Here is a 23,321-nt window from a genome sequence, read left to right on the forward strand (position 1 = left end):
TCAATCAATCAATCAATCAATCAATCAAGCAATCAATCAATCAATCAATCAATCAATCAATCAATCAATCAATCAATCAATCAATCAATCAATCAATCAATCAATCAATCAATCAATCAATCAATCAATCAATCAATCAATCAATCAATCAATCAATCAATCAATCAATCAATCAATCAATCAATCAATCAATCAATCAATCAATCAATCAATCAATCAATCAATCAATCAATCAATCAATCAATCAATCAATCAATCAATCAATCAATCAATCAATCACCCAACCAATCAATCAATCAATCAATCACCCAACCAATCAATCAATCAATCAATCACCCAACCAATCAATCAATCAATCAATCACCCAACCAATCAATCAATCAATCAATCACCCAACCAATCAATCAATCAATCACCCAACCAATCAACCAATCAATCAATCAATCAATCAATCAATCAATCAATCAAATCTAAAACGTCAGATATGACGTCACAGCCAGCAACGACAGCAGCCTCTTCAAGTTGCACGCTTTCAGGGGTTTTCTCATCACAGTGCGCCCCATCAATGGCTCCGAAGTTGGCAAGGTGGTGTTTATCCTTTATTCCTTTTTTTCATTCGTTCATTCAGTTATTAATTCGTTTTTTTTACTCATTCATTTATTCATCCATTTGTTGGCTTTCACTTTTGAGGTTCTACGTATATATGCCCGAACTTTATATAAATAAAAGTAAACCAATAAAGAAAAAGAGAGAAAGAGAGAAAGAAAGAAAGAGAGAAAGAGAGAGAAAGAGAGAGAGAAGCACAGAGAATGACAGAGATAAAATGCGAGCCTGACGGGTCAGTGCTTCAGCCAACATCATTGTATTGCTGAAGCGTGTCTTACTTTCAATAAAGTTTATGTTTTGAAACAGATGAGTGAATAAATTTGTGGGATCGTTATGTTAGTGGTGGAGTTAATTATTATATCTCATTATTCACTATTTTTTTGTTCTCTCTCTCTCTCTCTTTCTTCTTTTTCTCTATCTCTCTCTTTATCTCTATTTTCCTTTTTCCCTCTTCCCATCATCTCATTTTCAATCATTTTCAATCCATTCACTCTTTCAATTCCTTTCATTCTCTAAACATTAATTATCTTCAATTTATTCGTTTATTTATTCATCCTATTTTAATCTTTCATTCATTCACTTTTTTATCATTTTTTATTACCATTTGTTCTTCTTTCACTCCTCTTACTTTTTTTGGACTCTTTTCTCACCGGAAATTTTTTTTCTTCAGATAGTCGGCCTCTCAAGGGAGTACTAGATCTCCGTGTTCATATTAATGAGATGTGCAGTTTTGACGGAGAGAGAGGGAGAGAGAGAAAGAGGGAGAGAGGGAGAGAGAGAGGGAGAGAGAGAGAGGGAGAGAGAGGGAGAGAGAGAGAGGGAGAGAGAGGGAGAGAGAGAGAGGGAGAGAGAGAGAGAGGGAGAGAGAGAGAGGGAGAGAGAGGGAGAGAGAGGGAGATAGAGTGAAAGAGAGAGGGTAAAAGAGAAATGCTGAGGAAGTGGAGAGAAAAATAAATAAAATTAAAACCAACCAAGAGAGAGAGATAAAGAGAGAGAAAGAAAGAGAGAGAAACACAGAGAGTAACGGAAAAAGATGTACAGAGAGAAAGACAAAGAAAGATGAAGAACGAGAGGGAGAAAAACAGAAACAAATGAAACGAAGAGTAAGATATTGAAACAAAAAAATAGTAAAGATTAACAGATAAGAAAAAGAGAGAGAGAAAAAAAAAAGTGGGAGATAGAAAGTATGAGAGAGAGGTTTACTTAGAGGGAAGAAACACATAAAAAAAACTGCAGATATAGGAGTCTGTGTTTATTCAAAAAGCTCTCTACGTTCTAAAATAAAGTAAAATTTAGAAGCTGTGGGTGTGTGAGTGTGCGTCTTTCTTTGTATGTGCGTCTTTTAGCATGTTTGAATACATATATGTATCATATTTTACTTGTGTTATTGTTGCTTGCATGTATGGTTTTGGAAACACGGGTTTAATAATAATAAGAAGAAGAAGAAAAAGAAGAAGAAGAGGAATACGAAGGTGATGTAAAAACAGAAGAAAATAAAAATTTAAGAAAATACCAAAAAATGCAAATTTAAAATCTGAAATATTCGAATAATAATTGATTAAAAAATCGCTCTGCACTATTACATAATTAAGGGCACGAACTCTTTGAGGAAATAAAAACGGCCCGATTGCGTCATGAGTGGGATTGACATGCGTGCGTGCCTTTGTGCGTGTGTGTGTTTGTACGTGCGTGTGTTTGTACGTATTTATGTCTGTACGTGTGTGTGTCCGTACGTGTGTTCATTTGATTGTGTGTTTGTGTCTGTGTGAGTAATTTTCACGTTAATTTTTTTTTGTTATTTGTATCTATTGCGCGCGCATGTGTATGTACGTACGTGTTTGTGTGTGTGTTTTTGTACGTGTGTGTGTGTGTGTGTGTTTGTACGTGTTTTTGTGAGTTTTATTCTCGTTATTTTTATTTGGTCTTTGTATCCATGCTATCTTCATCAATGTTTTTCATCCTTTTTTCATTTTGTTTTTGTAGTTTTTCGTTTGTATTGTATTAACTCTCAAGTCTCCCGGGCATACGCTGAGCAGAAAAATTCCTCCTTGCTATTTTTAGCGGCCATGCCTTTAAATAAAAATGAAAAAAAAATTGAATTAAAAATTGTAAAACTATTTTTGAAAGGGATGTTTGTATAGGGAGATTTTAAAACAGTTTGTATCTAAGTCATCACCAACACACCACATCATCATCATCAGCTTCTTTATCACTTAAGCGAACTTCGCATGGTGTGTGTGAGAGTCTTTGAGTTTTCGGCAGACGGTATTCGAACCAAGTGATCGCCAAACAACAGCGTGAGAAATGGCACTTCTACCGACTGAGCTAACTCGCCAGAAAAGTGATCACATTGTGATCTCACATTTGAATGTGTGTGTGTGTGTGTGTGTGTGGTGTGTGTGCGTGCTATTACCCGTCATCAACCCATCATCACCTTCATCTTCACAGCACCAGACTCCACCACTAACAAGCAGACTCTCAGTCTTATTTCCCACAGAATGCCATATATTGGCACCTCAGCCAGTCAAGCATACGAAACTTCGTTTATTCACAGTTCGTTACGCGCTGAGCAATAAACATTTTAGCACAGTTTTATGTTGTTATCGCTACTACTAAACTAAAGCTCTTGTTGTTACAACTGCTACTACTACTATAACTACTACTACAACTACTACTACTACTACTACTATTACTACTACTACTACTACTACTACAACTACTACTACTACTACTACTACTATTACTACTACTACTACTATTACTACTACTACTACTACTGCTGCTACTACTACTACAGCTACTAGAACTACTACTACTACTACTACTACTATTACCTGTAACTACTACTACTACTACTACTTTTTTATTTATATTATTGTAATAATTACATTTCGTGAATCCTGCTAAAAGTTTCAAACAAATTAATTAAAAAAAATCAAATATTATTATTATTACTATTCTATTTGTGACGTTTATTATCGCTGCTGCTACTACTACTACTATTACTATTGCTATTACTTTTTGATTAAAGCAAAATTTTTCAGTTTAATTTGTTATTACAGAAATAATAAGGTGATAAAAAGCGATTAAACTAAGATACGAAAAAAACTTGTTGCTACGTGACTCACATATCCCGATGGTACAACTACATGTTGATCCATTGCAGATTTACAACTTCATTTCTTAGAAGTTTTACACTCTCACTGAACTTTCGTTGGTAAATTTTTAATTGGTTTTGGCTTTCAACTTCAACTGAAGTCGAAATTTGAATCAAACAACCTTTTTTCTGGGAAGTCAACTATACCTATGATAATTATTTTTAAGTCTTAACGAAGCTACTTGTTAATGTTATTTTTTGCTTTTTTTTTTCGTTCGTTCGTTCGTTTGTTTGTTCGTTCGTTCGTTTGTTAGTTTATATGTTTGTTCGTTTGTTTGTTTGTTCGTTCGTTTGTTTGCTTTATCGTCATCAGAGCAATAGTACGTGTGGTTCTATGATTGTTTACGTGTCAAACTGTCCACATGTGTTTGTGTTTTTCGTTCGGCTGTCGTTCTCATTCATTCTGTCTTTTCGATGTTGTTTCTTCTGGGTCTATTTTTAGTAACCCACCTACCCGCTGTAATAATTGCACCACACACACCAATGCCGGTGTTTTATAATCATTCAAATCGTCCTATACCTAAGTGACCACAAAATTGGGCTTTATTTCCTATGAGTTCCGCGTTTGGTCAGCGCCACTCAACAGACTTATTTTACGGAGTGTTTTGAAAATTCTTGCTGTTGATTTTTTAGGTAGTTTTTTATGTAAAAGAAGTTTTAAAACTTTTCTGGAGTTACTAATTTACAGATTTTTTACAAATAAAAATTTTACGATTCAGCGCGAAGGTAGAGGTTTGAAAATAAACTAAAAGACCTTAGTGAATGAAAATAAATTAACAAGATTTGAATTTTTTAGTATTGTCAGTCTGTGAAATATTGTTTCAAAAATCTACCTATTCATCTGTTTGATAGTTTTATTCAGGGCCGGATTGAAGTAGGACTAGGGCTTTTCCACAAAAAAACTCCTCAAGATCAATATTGTAACTTTGATTTGAACAAGAAATTGTTGAAAATTTTGTTCTTAAACTTTTTTAAATGCAAATTATTGGCATGTTGACGCTAAATTAGAGAGCTCTACAAATAATTTCATACTTCTACTGAATGTACCTTGCAGGTGATAACCCTCCAGATAACAGCCAGGGACCACGGTCTGCCCTATCTTCACTCCCATCTCAACCTTTCCGTAACCATCAGGGACCTCCCAATGCCTCCCAAATACAATTTCTTCGACATCAACAACCCCACTGACGATTTCGACAGCCACTACAGCAGCGATAACAGCCACAACGACGATGACGACGACGACGATGACGTCTACAATCATAAAAACGAAACGAACCTCGGCGAAAAATTTCTAAGACTCACACCCACCTTGTCATCTATGTTGATGATTCTTTCAAGCGTGTCGGCTCTCAGTTTTGTAGTAATGGTGGCTTTCTTGGTAGCCACAGCTAAGTTACGTCGACGACAAAGACAGGATTTGAACAGGAGACGTTGGCAAAATGGTGGCTGTTGTGGTGGCCGTTGTGGCGACTGCATTTTCTATAAAAATTGCTCCAAGTGCTTACCGTTGGAAAAATTTTGTCACCGAAGAAGCTGCTGCTGCTGCTGCGGGCGTGATAGCGAAATAGTGGTTACTGGTAGAAACTGTGGTGGCAGTAGTAACAGTGTTGATAATAGTAACGGTGCCAGTGGCGTTAGTGGCGGTAGTGAGGTCGGTGGTGGTGGGCTGAAGTCAAAGGTCAAGCGTAAAATGAGACGGAAGTCTAAGAAGAAGACTAACAACAACAACGATGACGGTGTGCTAAACATGAGCGAGAAAATTAAAAACATTAAAAAGAAAAATACGAATAATGATAATAATAATAATAAAGGTGACAACAACAACAACAACAACAACGACAACAACAACGACAGCAATAAGAAGTGCAAATCAAACAAGCAACTGATCGTTAGTGATGTCACGGGCGTATCGTCGAAAGATTGCAAATCTAAAAAGGAGCCTACGCAGCTTAAAACAAAATCACAACATCTAACTAATGCCGAGAACGCAGAAATTGCTTTACAACAATTGCAACAAAAGTCGCAGCAACAATTGCAGCAACCATCTCGGCAACAATCGCAGCAACAATCGCAACAACGAAAACCCCTACAGTATTGCTCAATGTTCAACCTCAATAACATATCCCGAGTCAACAGAAACAGCAACAGCAACAACATCAACTGCAACAACAACAACAACAAGAAATACGCACGAAAGACGTCTGAGACCTTGAGTTACAAAGGCTGCACTAATAACACTAGTCCAATTTACGAGTGTAAAAACAACTTCAGGAATAGAAACAACAAAAACATCAACACTAATATAAACAGTAATAACAATCATAACATCAGCAACAGCATGCTGGCAGGTAGTATTCTAAATCTGGCTAACATTAACGAGCTGGAAAACATCAACAGCATTGAAGACATCAACATTCAACTCGACAGCTGCGACGAAGCGGATTGCAGCATCTACGCCAACAGCAAGCATTCAACCGACAGCAAAACCAATTACATCAATTACAACATCGTTAGCAATAGCAACAACTTTCTCAGCAACACGCTGGCAACTCTTAGCAATGTGACAACTCCTAACGTTAATGACATCAGCGTTCTCAACAACAACATCAACAACATCAACAACAACAACAACAACAACAACAACAACATCAACAACAACAACAACATCAACAACAACAACATCAACATCAACAACAACATCAACAACAACAACATCAACATCAACAACAACATCAACAACAACAACATCAACAACAATAATAGAGCAACGTTTTTAGCAACAGAAAAAGACGGTATGCAGTCATGCGGGGGTCCGAAGACAAGCCAATTACGAAGGGAGCATCTCATGCTCCTCCGGTCTCACACACGTTTGTTAATCTGTCTGCCTCTTTGTTTGTCTGTCTCTCTTTCTGTCCGTCTGTCTTCCTGTTTGCCTGTTTGTTTGTTTTTTTGTTTGTTTGTTTGAACACCCATTGTCGTCAAGATGTGGAGGTGTTGAGGGCTATGGATAGGGATTGCCGCCCCTTAGAAAAACATTTTTAGAAAGTCTCTGTAAAAAAAAACAAGAAATTTAGCCAGCGGGAAGAAAAATTTTTTAAATTATAACTTTTTTTAAACACGGAAGTCTTTCGGAAAATGTCGATGGAGCGATGGAGCCACACAAATTGGCATTTTTAATAATTAATAATAATAATTAATAATAATTAATTATTATTATTAATTAATAATTAATTAATAATAATAATTAATAATAATTATGTTATTTTTTTTTCTAAATTCGTTTCCAAATGGAACTTCCAAGAGTTCTCAAAATTTCATTAATTTCCATTTAAAAACATCAAAAACATTTAAATGAAAACAACAAAAAAAATTATTAACACAAATAGTAATAATAATCATAATAATAATAATAAAATTAATAACATCAACAACAATAATAATAATAAAATATTAAAAATAGAATGATAGATGAATTATATGAACCGCAGATGTGAACTGTGACCTTGAACACCTGAACGAGGTCAGCTCCATGGCTACCCACAGCAACAACCACCTGATACTACAACCGCTACTGCATCAACAACATCAGCAGCAGCAACAACAACAACAACATCAACAACAACATCAACAACAACATCATCAAGACAAACTCCAACATGCACAATCTCGTCAGCAGTTTCACTTCTATCAAAACCAACTGCAATACCAACAGCCACAACAACTACAACAGCAACTTCAACCACAACAACCACAGCAACCACAACAGCTGCTGCAGCATCATCATCAGCAGCGCAAACCACGCTTACCGATCTTGACGTCATCCACTTTTTCAATCAATCGATCCATTTCCGGTGATTACATTGAGGTTGTGCATATTACCGTGTAGACCGTTTTATCATTATTCTTATTATTATTAATGTTGTTGTTGTTGTTATTATTATTATTGTTGTTGTTGTTGTTGGTAGTGTTTTTTTATCATCATCATCATCGACATCATCATGATCATCATCATCACCATCATGATCATCATGATCATCATCGTCATCATTCATCATCTTATTGATATAATTATTAAGATAATGTCCTCCTATCTCTGTCACCATCATCGTCATCATCATCATTGCCGTCATCATTATGATCATCATCGCCATCACGATTAGGATCATGATCATCATCGTCATCGTCATCGTCATCATCATCATCATGGTGAAGAAGAAACTCACGGATGCATTATAAAATTAAATTAAAAACGTACATGCTGCCGGCGTGAGTTAGAAGATGGTGATGATGATGATGATGGTGGTGATAGTGATGATGATGGTGGTGATAGTGATGATGATGGTGGTGATAGTGATGATGATAGTGGTGATGATAATAATAATGATAGTAATGGCGATGATGATGATTATGTTGGTTATGATTAGGATGGCGATATATGTAAAAGAGACATGTTAGATAGAGAGAGGGAGACAGTGAAAAAAAAGAAAGAGAGTGAAAAAGTGAAAGAGAGAGAGAGAGATAAAGAGAGAAAGAGAGAAAAAGGGAAAGAATGAGTGAGAGAGAAAGAGAGACTGAATGAAGAAGAAAAAAGTGAGACCTCGAAAGAAAAATTGAAAAAAATTGACGGAGAATAAATGAAGAGAGAGAGAGAGAGAGAGAGAGAAGGAGAGGAAGAAAGAAGGGCAGAGAATGAAAGATGAAAAAAAAGAGCGAAAGAAGAAATAAAATATAAAGGAAAGAAAAATAATATGAAAAATGATGAAAAAAAGCTGGAGCCTCTGCAATGTTAATGAAGTGGCGTGCTTACATTTTGTACATTTGGTCGTTCATTCTAACTTTTATTCGTCTGTCTAATCGTTCATTCATTCTTCTTTCATTCATACATTCATTCATTCTTTAGTTTATTAATTAATTAATTTATTTATTAATTCAACCATTCATTTGCTCGTTCGCTCGTTCGTTCGCTTCTTCTTTCATTTCTTCGTTCGTTCGTTCGTTCGTTCTTTCATTCATTCATTCTTTCCTTCATTCATTCGTTCATTTATACATTCATTCATACATTCAATTTCAATTCATTCAGTCCATCCATGCGCAACGAATGACGTATCTTTTGAAAAACCGAAGAATAAAAATAAGACTTTCTCCGTTTTTTCCCTCTTAATTTTCAAAAATTTCCCGCTAATTAATCTTTGAGGATTATCAAAGATTATTATTTCGCTTTTTTTTTCATTCATAACTTTTTATCGCTCAATTTTCCATTCTTAGAATTTGGAATTAAAACGTGCCTACTGGTCTTTCATTTTATTTCTGCGTCTCTGTGCGTGTGTGTGCGTGCGTGTGTGTGTGTGTGTGTTTGTGTATGTATGATCATTTTAAAGATTATTTTTACTAATCATAGCACGTTGTGAAATGTCTTTCACTTTGAAACTGCGGCTTCCAATCCTTAATTCACAGATACAAAGTTCGAATACACAAATATCCCCGCCCATCAAAAATGTAACAGATGAATTATGTGTTTGGATTTTTTCGCATTCACATGTGTGTGTGTGTGTGTGTGTGTGTGTGTGTGTGTGTGTGTGTGTGTGTGTGTGTGTGTGTGTGTTACCTTTAAGATTTAGTGGAACAACAGTTGATAATTACATGTGAAATATCGGAACATATTATTACACGTCCACACAAACACACACATATGTGTATATATTGATTCACGTAGTTTATAGTTTACATAGTTCTATGTTTGTTGCTTTTTTTGTTGCATGGATTCTGCTCTGGCACTCCTCTGAATCTTAAGACATTTGTTGTCTCAGCTGATACAAATCTATTATCCATCAAACTACACAAAGAATTTATTTTTAAAACCGGATTCACGATTGCAGAACGTCTGCTACTAAATTTTTTCCTAAAATTTAAAAAGTTTCCTTACTTCATTAAAAGTTTCACAGATTTTCAATTTTGACTTCAACTGATTCAAACCTCGGAAATTTTTTTGTAATTTTTTCACGCCGGTACATCCATCAAATGATCTTTATACTGGCACAATGATTCATCACTCTTCAAATGGTTATTTGTTAGTGATGGGGTGTTTTTTTGGCGTTAAAATTTAGAAATTTTTATACTTGACACGATTTTTTAACTTTTTTTTTTTAGAAAAAACTATGTTTGCTTTGCTAATTTGAAATGGTTTTAGAAAATTGTTCATAGTTCACATTTTGTATTTGTGTTTTGTTCTGAATGTTATTAGTGTTTGTTCTTTTAGTTTATATTCTAAATTATTATCAACACGCAATAAATTCTTTCAATTGTAACAACTGCAACATCATCATCAACAACAACAACAACAACTGCAACTTCAACAACAACCACAACAACATCAAAAACAACAACATCAACAACAACAAGTCAGCAACAACAACAACAAACACATCGTTATAATTGTATAAACGATTTTCAAGAAATTTTGTCACACCATCTCCGCTGCACAGGAAGGTCAACAAACTGAAGTTGAAGGTCAGGTAGAGGGTGAAGGTCATAGATCAGATGTCAAGTTCAACACTATATCTCTCGTCAGGCCGGAGAAAAAAATTAAATTTGTCGGTTAGTTAGACCCTGCCTTCGTTTGTTTGTCTACGTTGGTTTATATCTTGATATATTAGTTTTTTTTTATTTATTTAAAAACTAAACAATTATTTCAAATTTAATATCAAACCAACCTATCAGACCAAATAACGAAATCTCACTGTCCAATCATATGCACGACCCCTTCCTACTGCTCACCTGCTATTAGTCCGTGGACTCCAACCTCGGCCAATAGGAAACCGGGTAAGAGCGATCCCAGCCATTCATGTTCCACGCAGCAGTTCTGGCAGCCTATAAAAAGCAGCGTTGTATGAGGAGCTAGTTTTAAGAAGCGCAAAAATGTGATATTAAATTATAGTATGAGAATGTATGGTTTTTATAGAAAAAAAAGTATAACTATTTGTCGTGTGTTGTACTAAACTATTTTGAATGATTAGTGTCAATCGTCTATTTATAAGCACTTAACTGAGTTTATAATTCATTAATTGATTGGGTGAATAGCTGGTTAAATAGATAATTAATCAATTAATTATTTAAAAATTTGAATTTTTTGACGGTTGTCAACCTTGAACAGTGTTTGTAAAAAATGGAAAAAAATTATAATGATTATACTTTGTATTTTTAATCTATCATTGTCATCCACATTAAGATAATGAGAACACTTTTTCTCTGCGTTGAATGGAAATAGATTGAAATAAAAATACAAAAAAAAGCTACAAACATAATATATAAATCTGAATAATTAAAATTGCGATATTTTACACAATCAACCAGACAGGATTCACTGATATGAAGGTCCTGGGTAACGAAAATAAGGCGGCCCTCAATAAATCACAGTGGACACCCCTTATCATTCAGTACCACTCAGTGGAAGTTTAGTGAAAACCCTTAGCTATTCAGTGAAAGATCTTAACTATTCTAAACAGTTTAAGTTACATTATCTTTAATGGTGAGGCCCATTTAATGTGAGGTCCCAGGGCCTTGGGGTATGGCTGGCCAGATAAGGAATTTTTTAAGATAATTTTGAACCTTTCGAGATTGGCTTAAACAAGATCTTTATTTAAATTATAAATTCAAAATTCGAAAAATGACGTCATTTGTCTAAATGGAAAAAATTGCAAAAGTGCAGGTGTGACATGTGATGATCAACAAAAAATGGAAATATGTAACTGTACCGAAGCACAGAAAAATAAATGAAAAATAAATATACTAAAAGCCGCATATATTGTCATAAGGTAATAGCTATGATATTTAATAATATATAAGTGTGTGTATGTGTATGTTGTTTGTTTGTTGTGTGTGTGTGTGTGTGTATGTGAGTGTGTTGTTTGTTTGTGTATGTGTGTTTGTGTGTGTGTGTTTGTGTGTGTGGTATGCGTTTGCGTTTATGTGTAGTAAAAAAAGATTCGAAAGTAGAATAATTTTCAAGGTTTTAATTAAAAATTTGAATGAATGAATGAATGAATGAATGAATGAATGAATGAATGAATGAATGAATGAATGAATGGATTAATGAACGAATGGATTAATGAACGAACGAACGAACGAACGAACGAACGAACGAATGAATGAATAAAATAAAATAAAATAAATGAATAAATAAAATATTCTATGTAAATTCTTATAAACTAATAAAATATCTTCTCTAGATGCTAGTTAACATCATGAAAATAATTTTTTAATAAAATTAAAATTATGAAAAATTAAAATTGTTAAAAAAATAATTGAGAAAAAAAAATCATAATATGAATGAGAAAAAGAACAATGTATCAACAAAAACAAGTTCAACAGATCTTTGTAACAAATTTTTAAAAATAACTAAAAATATTAGTATAAACGGCTTTTGACGTATTCAATTGTTACTATTATTATATGTTAAGAGATTAATAACAATAAGAAATAATTTTTAATATAAAATGAAATGAAACTGAATGAACTATTAAATTATTTTTAAATGTTTGAAATACAAGTTTTATAAAGAGAGAATACCCTAAGAGCTAACACATAAAAATTAGAAAAATTTGCCATTTCAAAATTAAATAGCTAGATTTTTCTAAGTGAAATAGGTCATAGATTAATGAGTGTATGTGTGCAGATAAGTGAGTGTGTCTGTGTATGTGTGTATTTTTTTTATGCATGCTTATATATGTGTGTTTGGATGTGTGTGTGTGTATTTATACGGTTGTGTGTTCATATCTGTGTATATATGTGTGTGTGTGTGTGTGTGTGTGTGTATGACAAAAATCAAATAATGTTAACTACAACTAACTAACACAATTATTCATTTAAACTTAACACATTATATCATTTTAGCGGACATCAAACAAACAATCCTCTCTGCGTGTGCTAGAAAATCTTTCATAAACAATTTTCATTTTTACACGGATTATTCAAATATAGCTAGTAACACATTCATCAATCTATCGTTTAAGAAATATTCTTAATTACAATCAGTCATCCAATCACAAATCATCCGGTCAACCAATCACAAATCATCCAATCGCAAATCATCCAATCGCAAATCATCCAATCGCAAATCATTCAATCGCAAATATCCAATCGCAAATCATCCAATCACTAATCACCAATCGCAAATCATCCAATCGCAAATCATCCAATCACTAATCACCAATCGCAAATCACCAATCGCAAATCATCCAATCACTAATCACCAATCGCAAATCATCCAATCGCAAATCTTTCAATCACAAATCACCAATCGCAAATCGTCCAATCAAAAATCACCAATCACAAATCATCCAATTGCAAATCATCCAATCGCAAATCATCCAATCACTAATCACCAATCACAAATCATCCAATCACAAATCATCCAATCATCAATCCTCGACCAGCCTATCACAAATCGAAAAATTTTCAAACATCCACCAGCAAAACTTTGCAAGCAGCTGCAGCGACCAAAGCAGCGTACGGCTGCCACGACTTGCCGACCTGTCCATCGGAATAATCGCACATCCCTAAAACAATCTCCATATTGTTGCCTCCGAGTCTGCTGTCCACAATGGCCTGCACTATTTTGTCCAGACCGCAATCGTAGGCAGCGATTCGATTCTGATTCGCGAATATTCGCCGGTATAGATGATGCCGAGACACGCAATCGCCACTGGCGATTGCGCCGATTTTCAGAGATGCCTGGTTCTCTCGGCGAACGTTGTTAGCCGGGCACGGTGGGTGAGATACGAATATTGGCGGTTGGCGAATATCGAGTTGCGCCTGCAACTTGTCGGTCTTTTGAGAGGGCCTGAGGAATCGCTCGTCCGTTGCTACGAGTTTCTGCTGGGCTGATTCTACAAAACTGTATTGTTGGATTTAGTTTTATTCTACTTTATTTATTTATAAAAAAAAATAACTTTTCTATATTATCGCCCATTAATTTTTAAAGATTTAATTGTGGAATATGTGGAATATGTAAAGTTGAAATCGTATATAAGAGTAATTAAATTAGCTGACTTTTGTAAACATCATAATCAAGCAGCAGAAATGACTTAGGCCAATGAACGGCGCTCAACAGTATCACAACACCACACCGTCACAACCAACCTATCCCATTTCCTCCACTTTTCATACTTCCGGTTGTTATTAAACCCGTCAACCAAAATGGCCGCCCTCTTCTGCAGCGAATCAAATCCATCATCGCCACTATTCCAGCAACTCGTCGGAAAAAACGCCGAATTTCCAGTTGGGTCGACTTCCGGTTCTACGTCATCGACTTCCGGGCAGACCACGTAAAAGGCGCCATCTGTAGGGCGGGGGCCGGAAAAAACGACATCTCCGCGTTTACAGTGCTGCTCGAAGTTCGTGTAGTGGGGTACCGCACCACCAACTGACACCAAGTACAAATATCTTATGGAGGGGAGTGAAGCTAGGCAAGAAAATTCAAAATTTATTCAATTTACTTTTTTTAAATATAGTTTTATTGCTTATTTATCTATCTATCTATTTATTCATTCATTTATTTAGTTAATTAATTTATTTATTCATTCATTGTTTTGATGTAATTTTTTGCATAATCTGCCCCGTAATTATTTTCATTAGTTGTAGTAATTCTAATGAAAAATTGTTTCAACCATTCAAAAGATGGCAGGAAAGCAAGAGAGAAAACTTAATTTTGAAAAATATCCAAACTAGCGGATAAAAATAACTGCAACTACATATTATTATCTGTTACCATTGTTATATAGACTTTTCTGTAATAGAACACAATAAACCAAACTCAACGAAGTAAAACAGCATCAACAACAACATCAACAACAACATTATTAACAGCAAAACCACAATATAACAAAATACAACATCAATAACAACAACTACATTAATAGCAACAACAACAACATTAACAGCAACAACAACGACAACATTAATTACAACAAAACAGACCAACCAATGAGCTTCGCAACAGTTTTAGCATGCTTCTCGTTGCAGCCAGTTTCTGGCGAAAAGTTACCCAACTTCGTAGCCACCACAACTCTGTTGGCCATTCTTCCAATGGTAAAAATGCTGTTTTCTGAAGTTTTTTTTATTTAAGATCATAATTTTTCTAAATTTTTTTTATTAACTATACCAGTTAGATTTGATTTTTGCGCTGTTAGTACAATCCCGACGAAATGAAACCGAAATCTCTAACCCACCTTCGTTTTCTCCTTTGATGAAGTACGAAATTTTCTCATCAAACATGGCGTCTACCGCTATTTTTTCAGCGTACGACGTCGTAACGATGGCGACTGTTGGCGCGTTCGTTTGGTTGAGACGAGGCAGGCATGGCACGAGTTTCAACTCTGAATATGGCAGTAATGTTACGATGGAAAAATTGTTCACAATGTAGTTTCAATGCAAGAACTCTTAACGAATCTCCCAGCTTTTTTATCAGATAAGCTTTCGTTTAGCTTGATAAAGATATTTATCATACAATGATTTGACAAGCAAACAAAACTGAACAATTAATCAACCAACAGACTAATGAAATCTTTAATTTGTGATGATAGAGTCAATTCAAGAACTAATTAAACCAGTCAACCAACGAAAACATAAAAAACCTGCGTATTAACCTTTCAGCAAATCAGTCAATCAACCAAAAATTAACCAACCAACCAACCATTCAACCAACCAATCAACAAACCTACCTACCTTCCTACCAACCATCCATTCAACCAACCATGTCTAGTATCTGACGAATGGCAATGGCTCCTCAACCAAATGCCCTTATTGGTCTCAATGACTTGCCCTCCAGTTTGTGTGTTCTTCAAGAAGACTACCGCTTCCAACATGTTGTTCAACTTTATCGTGCTCTGTCTAACAATTTGTCAATTTTTTTTACAAAAACATGTTAACATACCATTCTAAGTGAAATATTGATATTATAAAAACCAATTTTCTACAAAAACATGTATATGTAACAAAAAAAAGCAGGTATGACAGGGACTTGCTAGCATTCGAATTGAGTTACTGCAACGTAAAAGACTGACACCTTACCTCACCATAACCGTGCGAACTTTAAAATTTTTTTAATCATGCAGCATATAGTCATCTCCACATCAACACAAAATCACCACAACATCATCACAACATCACTGCAACATCACCACAACATCATCACAACATCACTGCAACATCACCACAACATCATCACAACATCACTGCAACATCACCACAACATCATCACAACATCACTGCAACATCACCACAACATCATCACAACATCACTGCAACATCACCACAACATCATCACAACATCACTGCAACATCACTACAACATCGTCACAACATCAGCAACCAACTTGAGAAGCTGGGACGTAGTAAGTGAACACGGGAAAGCATCTTCCAACCTCTCCATGATCTTCATCTTCTTCGAGTACCACACCAAGCACTTCAGGATCTTCTGCCGTCTTAATTCTTTTGATTCTTTCGTCATCTCGTATGGAACTAGTAAGTAACACAAAATTAAGTTTATCTAAAAATTTACCGAACATTGGAATAAGCTAGATAAAAAGACTGTTGCAGTTTTTACGAACTCAGGCATTCGAAGTCAGACTCAGTCAAATAGGATTTTAAAAACTCCCTGTACCTACCTACAATGGCAGAGAGGTCTTCGAACAAAGTCATCTTCTGGACTACTTTAATATATGTTATGTGTACACAAAGTTTGTACACAAAACAGTTTTTCATCAAAGTCAACAACGAAGTATATAATATAACGTCATCAGTGGATGGTTCGATATTTTAAATTTTGAATTTTTTTTATCTATATTATGTCCTGGGTTAGTTCGAGATAGAGTAATTTTGAGAAAACCAGAACCCTCAATGAAGTTTAATAATTAATTAATTAATCAATTAATTAATTAATTAATTAATTCTACTCGTATTAGTAGGAGCACCAATAATTATAGTAGCAGCAGTAGTAGCGTCAGTGGTAGTAGTAGTAGTTGTGGCTGCACATCACGTGACGCCATCGCATCACGTGATGAAAAACTTTAAAGTCACAAATCGGATGACGTGAGCAACGTAGCATCATGGCGGAAAAATTTTTGATCGCCTAATTTCTCCATGATGTCTAAAATTATTATTTCTATTTTCATTATTATTATTTTTGTATTTTTATTACTATTACTGTTACTGTCACTACTACTACTACTAAAGCTACTACTGCTGCTGCTACTACAACCACTACTATTACTACTACTACTACTAATTTTACTATTATTATTATTATTATTATTATTTGTTACTACTACTAAAACTACCACTACTTTATAATAATAATTATTACGACTCCTATCATGGAACAATTATGAGACGATAATTTCATCTCATCATTTGAAGAGTGGATTAGCCTTCGTGAGGGCGAATTTTGAAATACACGCGGAAATTACCTGGAGACGAAGTAAATGGAACTGCGTGCTATGATCCTTCACTACTCAGCAATTAAAATTTATTTGATGAAAAAATCTCAATCTGTCATCCTTCAAAATGTCCTTAAAAGTTTACTGTTACACCAAGAAATTTCTCAATTTCTAAACATTTTTTGTAAAGTTTTTTCTACAGGTTAACTTAGCGGTTACAAGTTTTCGACTAATCAACAGTGCTAACGGAAAATCAATCAATCAAAAAAGTCATTCTGTATAAAAAAAATCAAAATATCAAAACAAACGATCAATCAATTTGTTCAATCAATCAATCAATCAATCAACCAATCAATCAACCAACAAATCAATCAATCAATCGGTCAACCCCCAACTGACCAATGTACTCCACAAACTCCCATCTCCCTTCGGAGGCGGGTCCTGTAGACACTGACACGAGGTTGACCAGATGATGCTGATGAAGGGGTATGTTGGTCCATTCCATTATCAAGTCCTTGTCGACTGTTACGGAGTGTGTGTGTGCGTGTGCGTGTGTGTGCGTATTTAGACATGAATTTGTGTGTGCTTGTCTGTGTGTTTATTTATAGACGTCATCTTTTTCAAGGACATTGCTCTTTTTGAAGGCTGGATGTCATTCTGACGTCACTTTTTACGCATTTTTAGAAAAATTTCTACTGGTGATAATTGATTGTGTAATTTATTTGTAAAAAATAAAATACGGGTGATTATGAAGAGCGTCATTATCGTCATCGTCGTCATCATCGTCGTCATCACAACCTTCCAGCCCTCTCCCAACTCTGACGCAGTTGACATTCCAGCTGACCCAGAAAGGTCGAAGTTCAGCGCTGTCCAGAATGGATGGAGTGAGCCTCTCCACCTGTTTTATTCATTTTCGTATGTTTTTGACAATTCCTTTTTGGCACTTTTTTTTATAATTATAAACAATAAACACACATTATATGTGAATACAAGTGAATCACGCATAACATCACATTTTATGTGACGTGTGGGGATCTCATTGCAGTCAAACCCGGTCACCTTAGCATCGGTGCCAAGCATTTTAACTATTGCACCATCGAGCCGTGCTAACTTTCCAGTTTTGTTTGTTCGTTCAATCGTTTGTTCATTTGCATGTGCCCTCTGGTTCGTTTAACGGATCAGTAACTCAATTTTCTACCTTAAAGATTTTGATTGTTTGATGTTTTTATGTCAAACGTTTGAAGTTTCTTATCTTCATGTTTTGGATAATCAGAAAGTTATTCATCATCCTTAAGGTCGAACGGTTCATATACATTTTTATCCTCAAACAAACTAGACTCTGATAAGCACGGAATCTGTTGCAGCGATCAGAACTTTATAAAAATTATAAAAGTTATAAAATGAATAAATAGAAAACACTTTGTTCAATAGTGGATATTCATTCATTTCCAGTTCTTCCATACACTCCCCTATTTTTCCATACAACATTTATAGGGAAAAAATAACCAAAATCTAAACCTAAACTACAAAATTAAAAAACAAATAAAAACCCCACCCACCCCCCTATCGAGTCACCCACCATAACTTCCCCCTTCCCTCCATATCTGATGAGAGACTTCCGGTTGCCATGCGCCCCAAGGACGACCTCGTACGTCCGTCTGTCCGTGTCTCCGTACACGTAGGATAAAGCCACGTGACCGTCTGCTGCCGCTTTCAACCGGAAACAGATCATAGACTTCCGACTGACCGGTACTTCCGGCAGATATTGATAGTCGTAGGCGGCAGGTGTCAGGACGGTAATGAAGTTTTCTAAAGGTTGGGTTGGAGTTTTTTACAAATTTCAAAAAGTAACTGAAAGACTTACATTTTGAAATTCAAATTGTTGGAAATTGTGAGTTGTGAAAAGGTAGAGTTTGTGAATTGTTGAATTTATATTTGCAGTCTGCTAATATATTTTGTCAGAATGTGGTTACATTTGGATGCATTTGGCGGATGTGATTGAAAGTTGACAGACATTCATAGCGTGAAACAGAGCGTAATTTAAAAATCAATGCAGGGTGACTCAGCGGTAATAATTCCAAACGCATTCAACGTTTCATTGTAACAAAAAGAAGACATGCAATAAAATTTAGAAAGTTTAAAAAATGACAAACTCAAATGGAAACAATAATTGAATAATTATCAATAACAATGAATTAGCTGATGACTAATTGTTGCCGTTGCGTCCTTCCATCCATAGTTGAAAATTTCATAAAAATGTTCTGCCAAACAAATGAACAAATAAATTTTAAACCAAATTAAAACTACACTTCCATAAAGTAGACATTGACGAATTTGTAATTTCTGATTTAATTTGTAATTTCTAACTTAGAAAATCGACTGACCGATAAGAGGTATTTCAGTTGGTTCCTCTTTTACTTCGTCGGGTTCAGTTTGGAACTCCAGGTCAACCCTCTTCAGTTTTGCGTGCTGTCTCATGAGAAGCAGTGCCTTTTTCAAAAATCCGACGCTATCTGATTGAAAAAAAATAGAAAAATGTAAAAAAATAATAAAATAAGAATAAATTTTAATTTAATTTTTAATCAGGTTTTAGTTTAATGAGCGTTCACAAACACAACGAAAAAATGGCGAACGTAGTAAAGCTAGTACGTACAGACACTAATAAGTTACCTAAACTAAATATTTATTGAATAGGGAATAATTAAATCTTGTCTGCGTTGCGTTTAGCTCATTTAAAAATCTGGTTGGTTGTTTACTGCTACAGATTTTTTTTATTTATTCTTTGTATGACTGATTTAATATTGTAATCAAGTTTAGTAATATAGCAATCAGTAACCGACCAACTGGGAAAGTGTCCGGCTCAATGAGAAGTCGGATGAAGCCGGCGCAAGTAGTGATTTTGTCGATTTCGTCATCATTGTAGGAAATGTCGTTGTTGTTATTTTTGTTGCTGATGTTGTCGATGTTGCTGGCTAGAGAGTTGTTTTTTGTTTTGGTGGTGGAGATATCGCAGATGTTGTTGTTGTTGTCGTTGTTGTTGTTGTTGCTGTTGTTGTTGTCCTCGTTACATGTGCTGATAGTTCTTCTGTAGAGCCAAAATTTTAAAGTTCTCTTTTCCTGTCAGAAAGAGTGCAATGGAAATTTTGGTGATTTTAATGATGAAAACAACTGTGATAATGAATAAGAAGGTTTGCCAAATTCGCCTAAAAATGCCTGTGTTGAAGTTTGATGACTTTTGAAAGAATCTGGAAACACGTTTACTTTCGTTATGGGTAATTTTCAATTAATTTGAAATGATTAGACCATTCATTTGTTCCATTATTTTACTGTTATGGAAAAAACCTTTGAGAAACTTTTTGATTTTTAGACGCTTTATAAATATGCGATAACATTAATAAAGAAGATGGTGAAAAAAATGACGATGGAAATTATTTCTGATTTATTGAGAGCCGGTACTGATATATTTGCTATAGTAGATTTATTACAAGGAAGTCAACTTTAGTAGTAATAGCCACAAAAGCAGCAGCAGCTGCATAATAGCAGTAGTAGCAGCAGTAGTAGCAGCAGTAGCAGTAATGATAAAATTTTTAAAACTATCGGCCAGACTTTTTTCTGCGGCCTCTCCAGAAACTCGCCTGGTTGTGACGTGTCGACTACGTAAGCGTTGAATGACGTCATCACGTGGGGCTTGCATACTTTGGGGTGCGGTTCTAAAAAATTAATATTATTATTATTATTACAATTTGTATAATTATTTTTTTTTTTGGTTATTTTCAATTAACTATTCTGGCGTTATGGTGGTAATGGAACCATTGCTGGTACTAAATAACAACATGGAAAAAAAAAATAATAATGATAATAATTATAATAACACTAGATGAATAATAATAAAATAACGTCCATTAGTATTACTTTGTCTGTCATTCAAAACGAGTACGCCCCGAAAAATTCCCTCCCTCCCTTGGTACATCACCCCCTTCTTGCGATCATTATCAACACCACGACCACCTACGCCACCGCTATCACCACCACTACCACTACCATTTTTGTCGTTATCATCGTCATCGTATTTGGCGGCTTGTTTTGGGGTAAGTCGTTCCAACCTTACAACCAAAAGCTGGCCCTTTCTATAAGATGCCAGTGTGATGACTGTTGTGATGATGATGATGATAAAGATGATGGTGATTTTGATAATGATTACGATGCTGATACTGATGATAATGATGATAATGAAATGATGATGATGATAATGATGATGATAATGATGATGATATTGTAATTATAAATTAATGTATGTGCGGGTGTTAGTATGTTCTATATATATGTAATATGTATATATTTATGTTTGTTGTTTCCATTTATGTTTGTGTAACTGCTCTGTATTGTGAATGTTATTGGGTATTGTATTGGTTATTTTTAGCTTATTATCCTTAGAGTATTTATTTATATTGATTGCTATGTATCTAATGTTATGTATCTAATGTATGTATCTATGTTATGTATCTAATGTTCTGTATCTATGTTATGTATCTATTGTATGTATCTAATGGATGTATCTAATGTAATAATGTATGTATCTAATATAATGTATGTATCTAATATATGATATCACTCACTTCTATTCTTAGTCACTTCATCGAATACATCATCTGAGATCATCTTCATCACCGCTTGATCGATGAATGAATGAACGAACGAACGAACGAACGAATGAATGAATGAACGAATGAATAAATGACTAAATGAATGAATGAGTGATTTTAATCTAATTAATTAAAGTTAATTTAAAAAATTAGCAAATTTGAAAAAATAAATTAACATAATAAATAAATAAATAATTTAATTTTGGCAACTTTATCGATTTAAAATTTATTAATTTTCAAATTAATTCAATTTTAATTGAGTTACAACATTAACATTATTTTTAAATTTTAAAACAATCAAGATACGCACTAGAGTAGCATTCATTCATTCATACAGTAGTTACATACATACAACTGTTACATACATGTGTCTACGTATATATATACAAACATACAAACATACGTACATACATACATACATACATACATACATACATACATACATACATACATACATACATACATACATACATACATACATACATACATACATACATACATACATACATACATACATACATACATACATACAAACAATCATACATGCATGCATGCATGCATGCATACATGTATGGGTTCAGTGTACGAGTTCACCCTTAGGACAGGAGGAACAATTGAAAAAAAAGTGAACGGTTATACAAAAAAATAGTTTGGTCTGCCTACGGATTTGACTTCGCTTGCTTTTTATAGTCGGAGGACAGTTTTGAAACTACCTTTCAAGTTGGTAGTTGAGGAATTAAAGTGAGCCAAAATATGATGTCAATAGATACTTGACAACTCGGCAGACCAATGCATAATAACCCATGTTCCATGTTAAGCCAGCGTCAAAACGGGTGAAAATGGAAAGCCAAAAATGAAATAGACTTGGCAGAACAATTTTTGAATATTAAGGAGATTGTTGGAGCTGTGCAAAACACAAAACACGGCGTAGGCTGGTTTCAAAATAGGTGTGGTCGTCCAAAGTCAACAACAAGGTCAGATGATTATTGAAGGAAGACGTAATGAGTACGAGAAAGAAAGAGTGGTGGCATCAGTGCAGCAGATTCAACTGGGCAGACGGTCGTCATGGGAGGAAGTGTTGCAGAGAAACATCAGTTGGAAAGAAATTTGGAACAGGCTCCTTTCCCATTGGCTGTTCTAATAAGAGGAATGTGTGATCAGCTGCCAAGAGGAACAGTGGGAGCGTCGATGTGTTCACTTTTCAAAGAGGTGGGACTGTCAGGCAAGAAGCGTACAGCATGTCTGAAGAAAGTTATTAGTAGCGCAGAGCAAGCTTCGTACTTGCTGTGGCTGATTAGAAATAAAAAGGAGCGTCTGCTGAATTAGCAAGCCACGGCTACAGTGAGACGACTTCGTATGGAAATATAAAGCTGAATTTTGGTATAAATTGCAGATCAACACCCCTGAAAAATCAACAATCATTGAGAAGCGTTCGAGGACTACTCGATGATTTGGCTCAACGGAGTTCTCACACACATA

General features: G+C 34.8%; 2 protein-coding genes across 2 annotated transcripts; one reads left to right on the forward strand and one right to left on the reverse strand.

Moving 5' to 3' along the window:
- Positions 1–809: 809 nt before the first annotated feature.
- HELRODRAFT_164749 (hypothetical protein) lies at positions 810–11,221 on the forward strand (the record flags this gene model as incomplete). Its single annotated transcript, XM_009030729.1, has 8 exons — positions 810–838; positions 2,734–2,737; positions 3,055–3,159; positions 4,818–6,633; positions 7,255–7,286; positions 10,219–10,360; positions 10,484–10,585; positions 11,121–11,221. The coding sequence occupies 8 exons, from the start codon at positions 810–812 to the stop codon at positions 11,219–11,221; spliced, it is 2,331 nt and encodes a 776-aa protein (XP_009028977.1).
- Positions 11,222–12,621: 1,400 nt separating this feature from the next.
- HELRODRAFT_189560 (hypothetical protein) lies at positions 12,622–21,858 on the reverse strand (the record flags this gene model as incomplete). Its single annotated transcript, XM_009030730.1, has 15 exons — positions 12,622–12,883; positions 13,058–13,658; positions 13,904–14,225; positions 14,745–14,867; positions 14,992–15,138; positions 15,580–15,652; positions 16,138–16,282; positions 17,607–17,721; positions 17,998–18,097; positions 18,779–19,008; positions 19,584–19,712; positions 20,040–20,316; positions 20,806–20,909; positions 21,112–21,348; positions 21,816–21,858. The coding sequence occupies 14 exons, from the start codon at positions 21,856–21,858 to the stop codon at positions 13,220–13,222; spliced, it is 2,484 nt and encodes an 827-aa protein (XP_009028978.1). The 3' UTR covers positions 12,622–12,883; positions 13,058–13,219.
- Positions 21,859–23,321: the final 1,463 nt, after the last annotated feature.

Source organism: Helobdella robusta, assembly GCF_000326865.2.
Source record: "Helobdella robusta unplaced genomic scaffold HELROscaffold_7, whole genome shotgun sequence".
In the NCBI taxonomy this organism is placed as follows: domain Eukaryota; kingdom Metazoa; phylum Annelida; class Clitellata; order Rhynchobdellida; family Glossiphoniidae; genus Helobdella; species Helobdella robusta.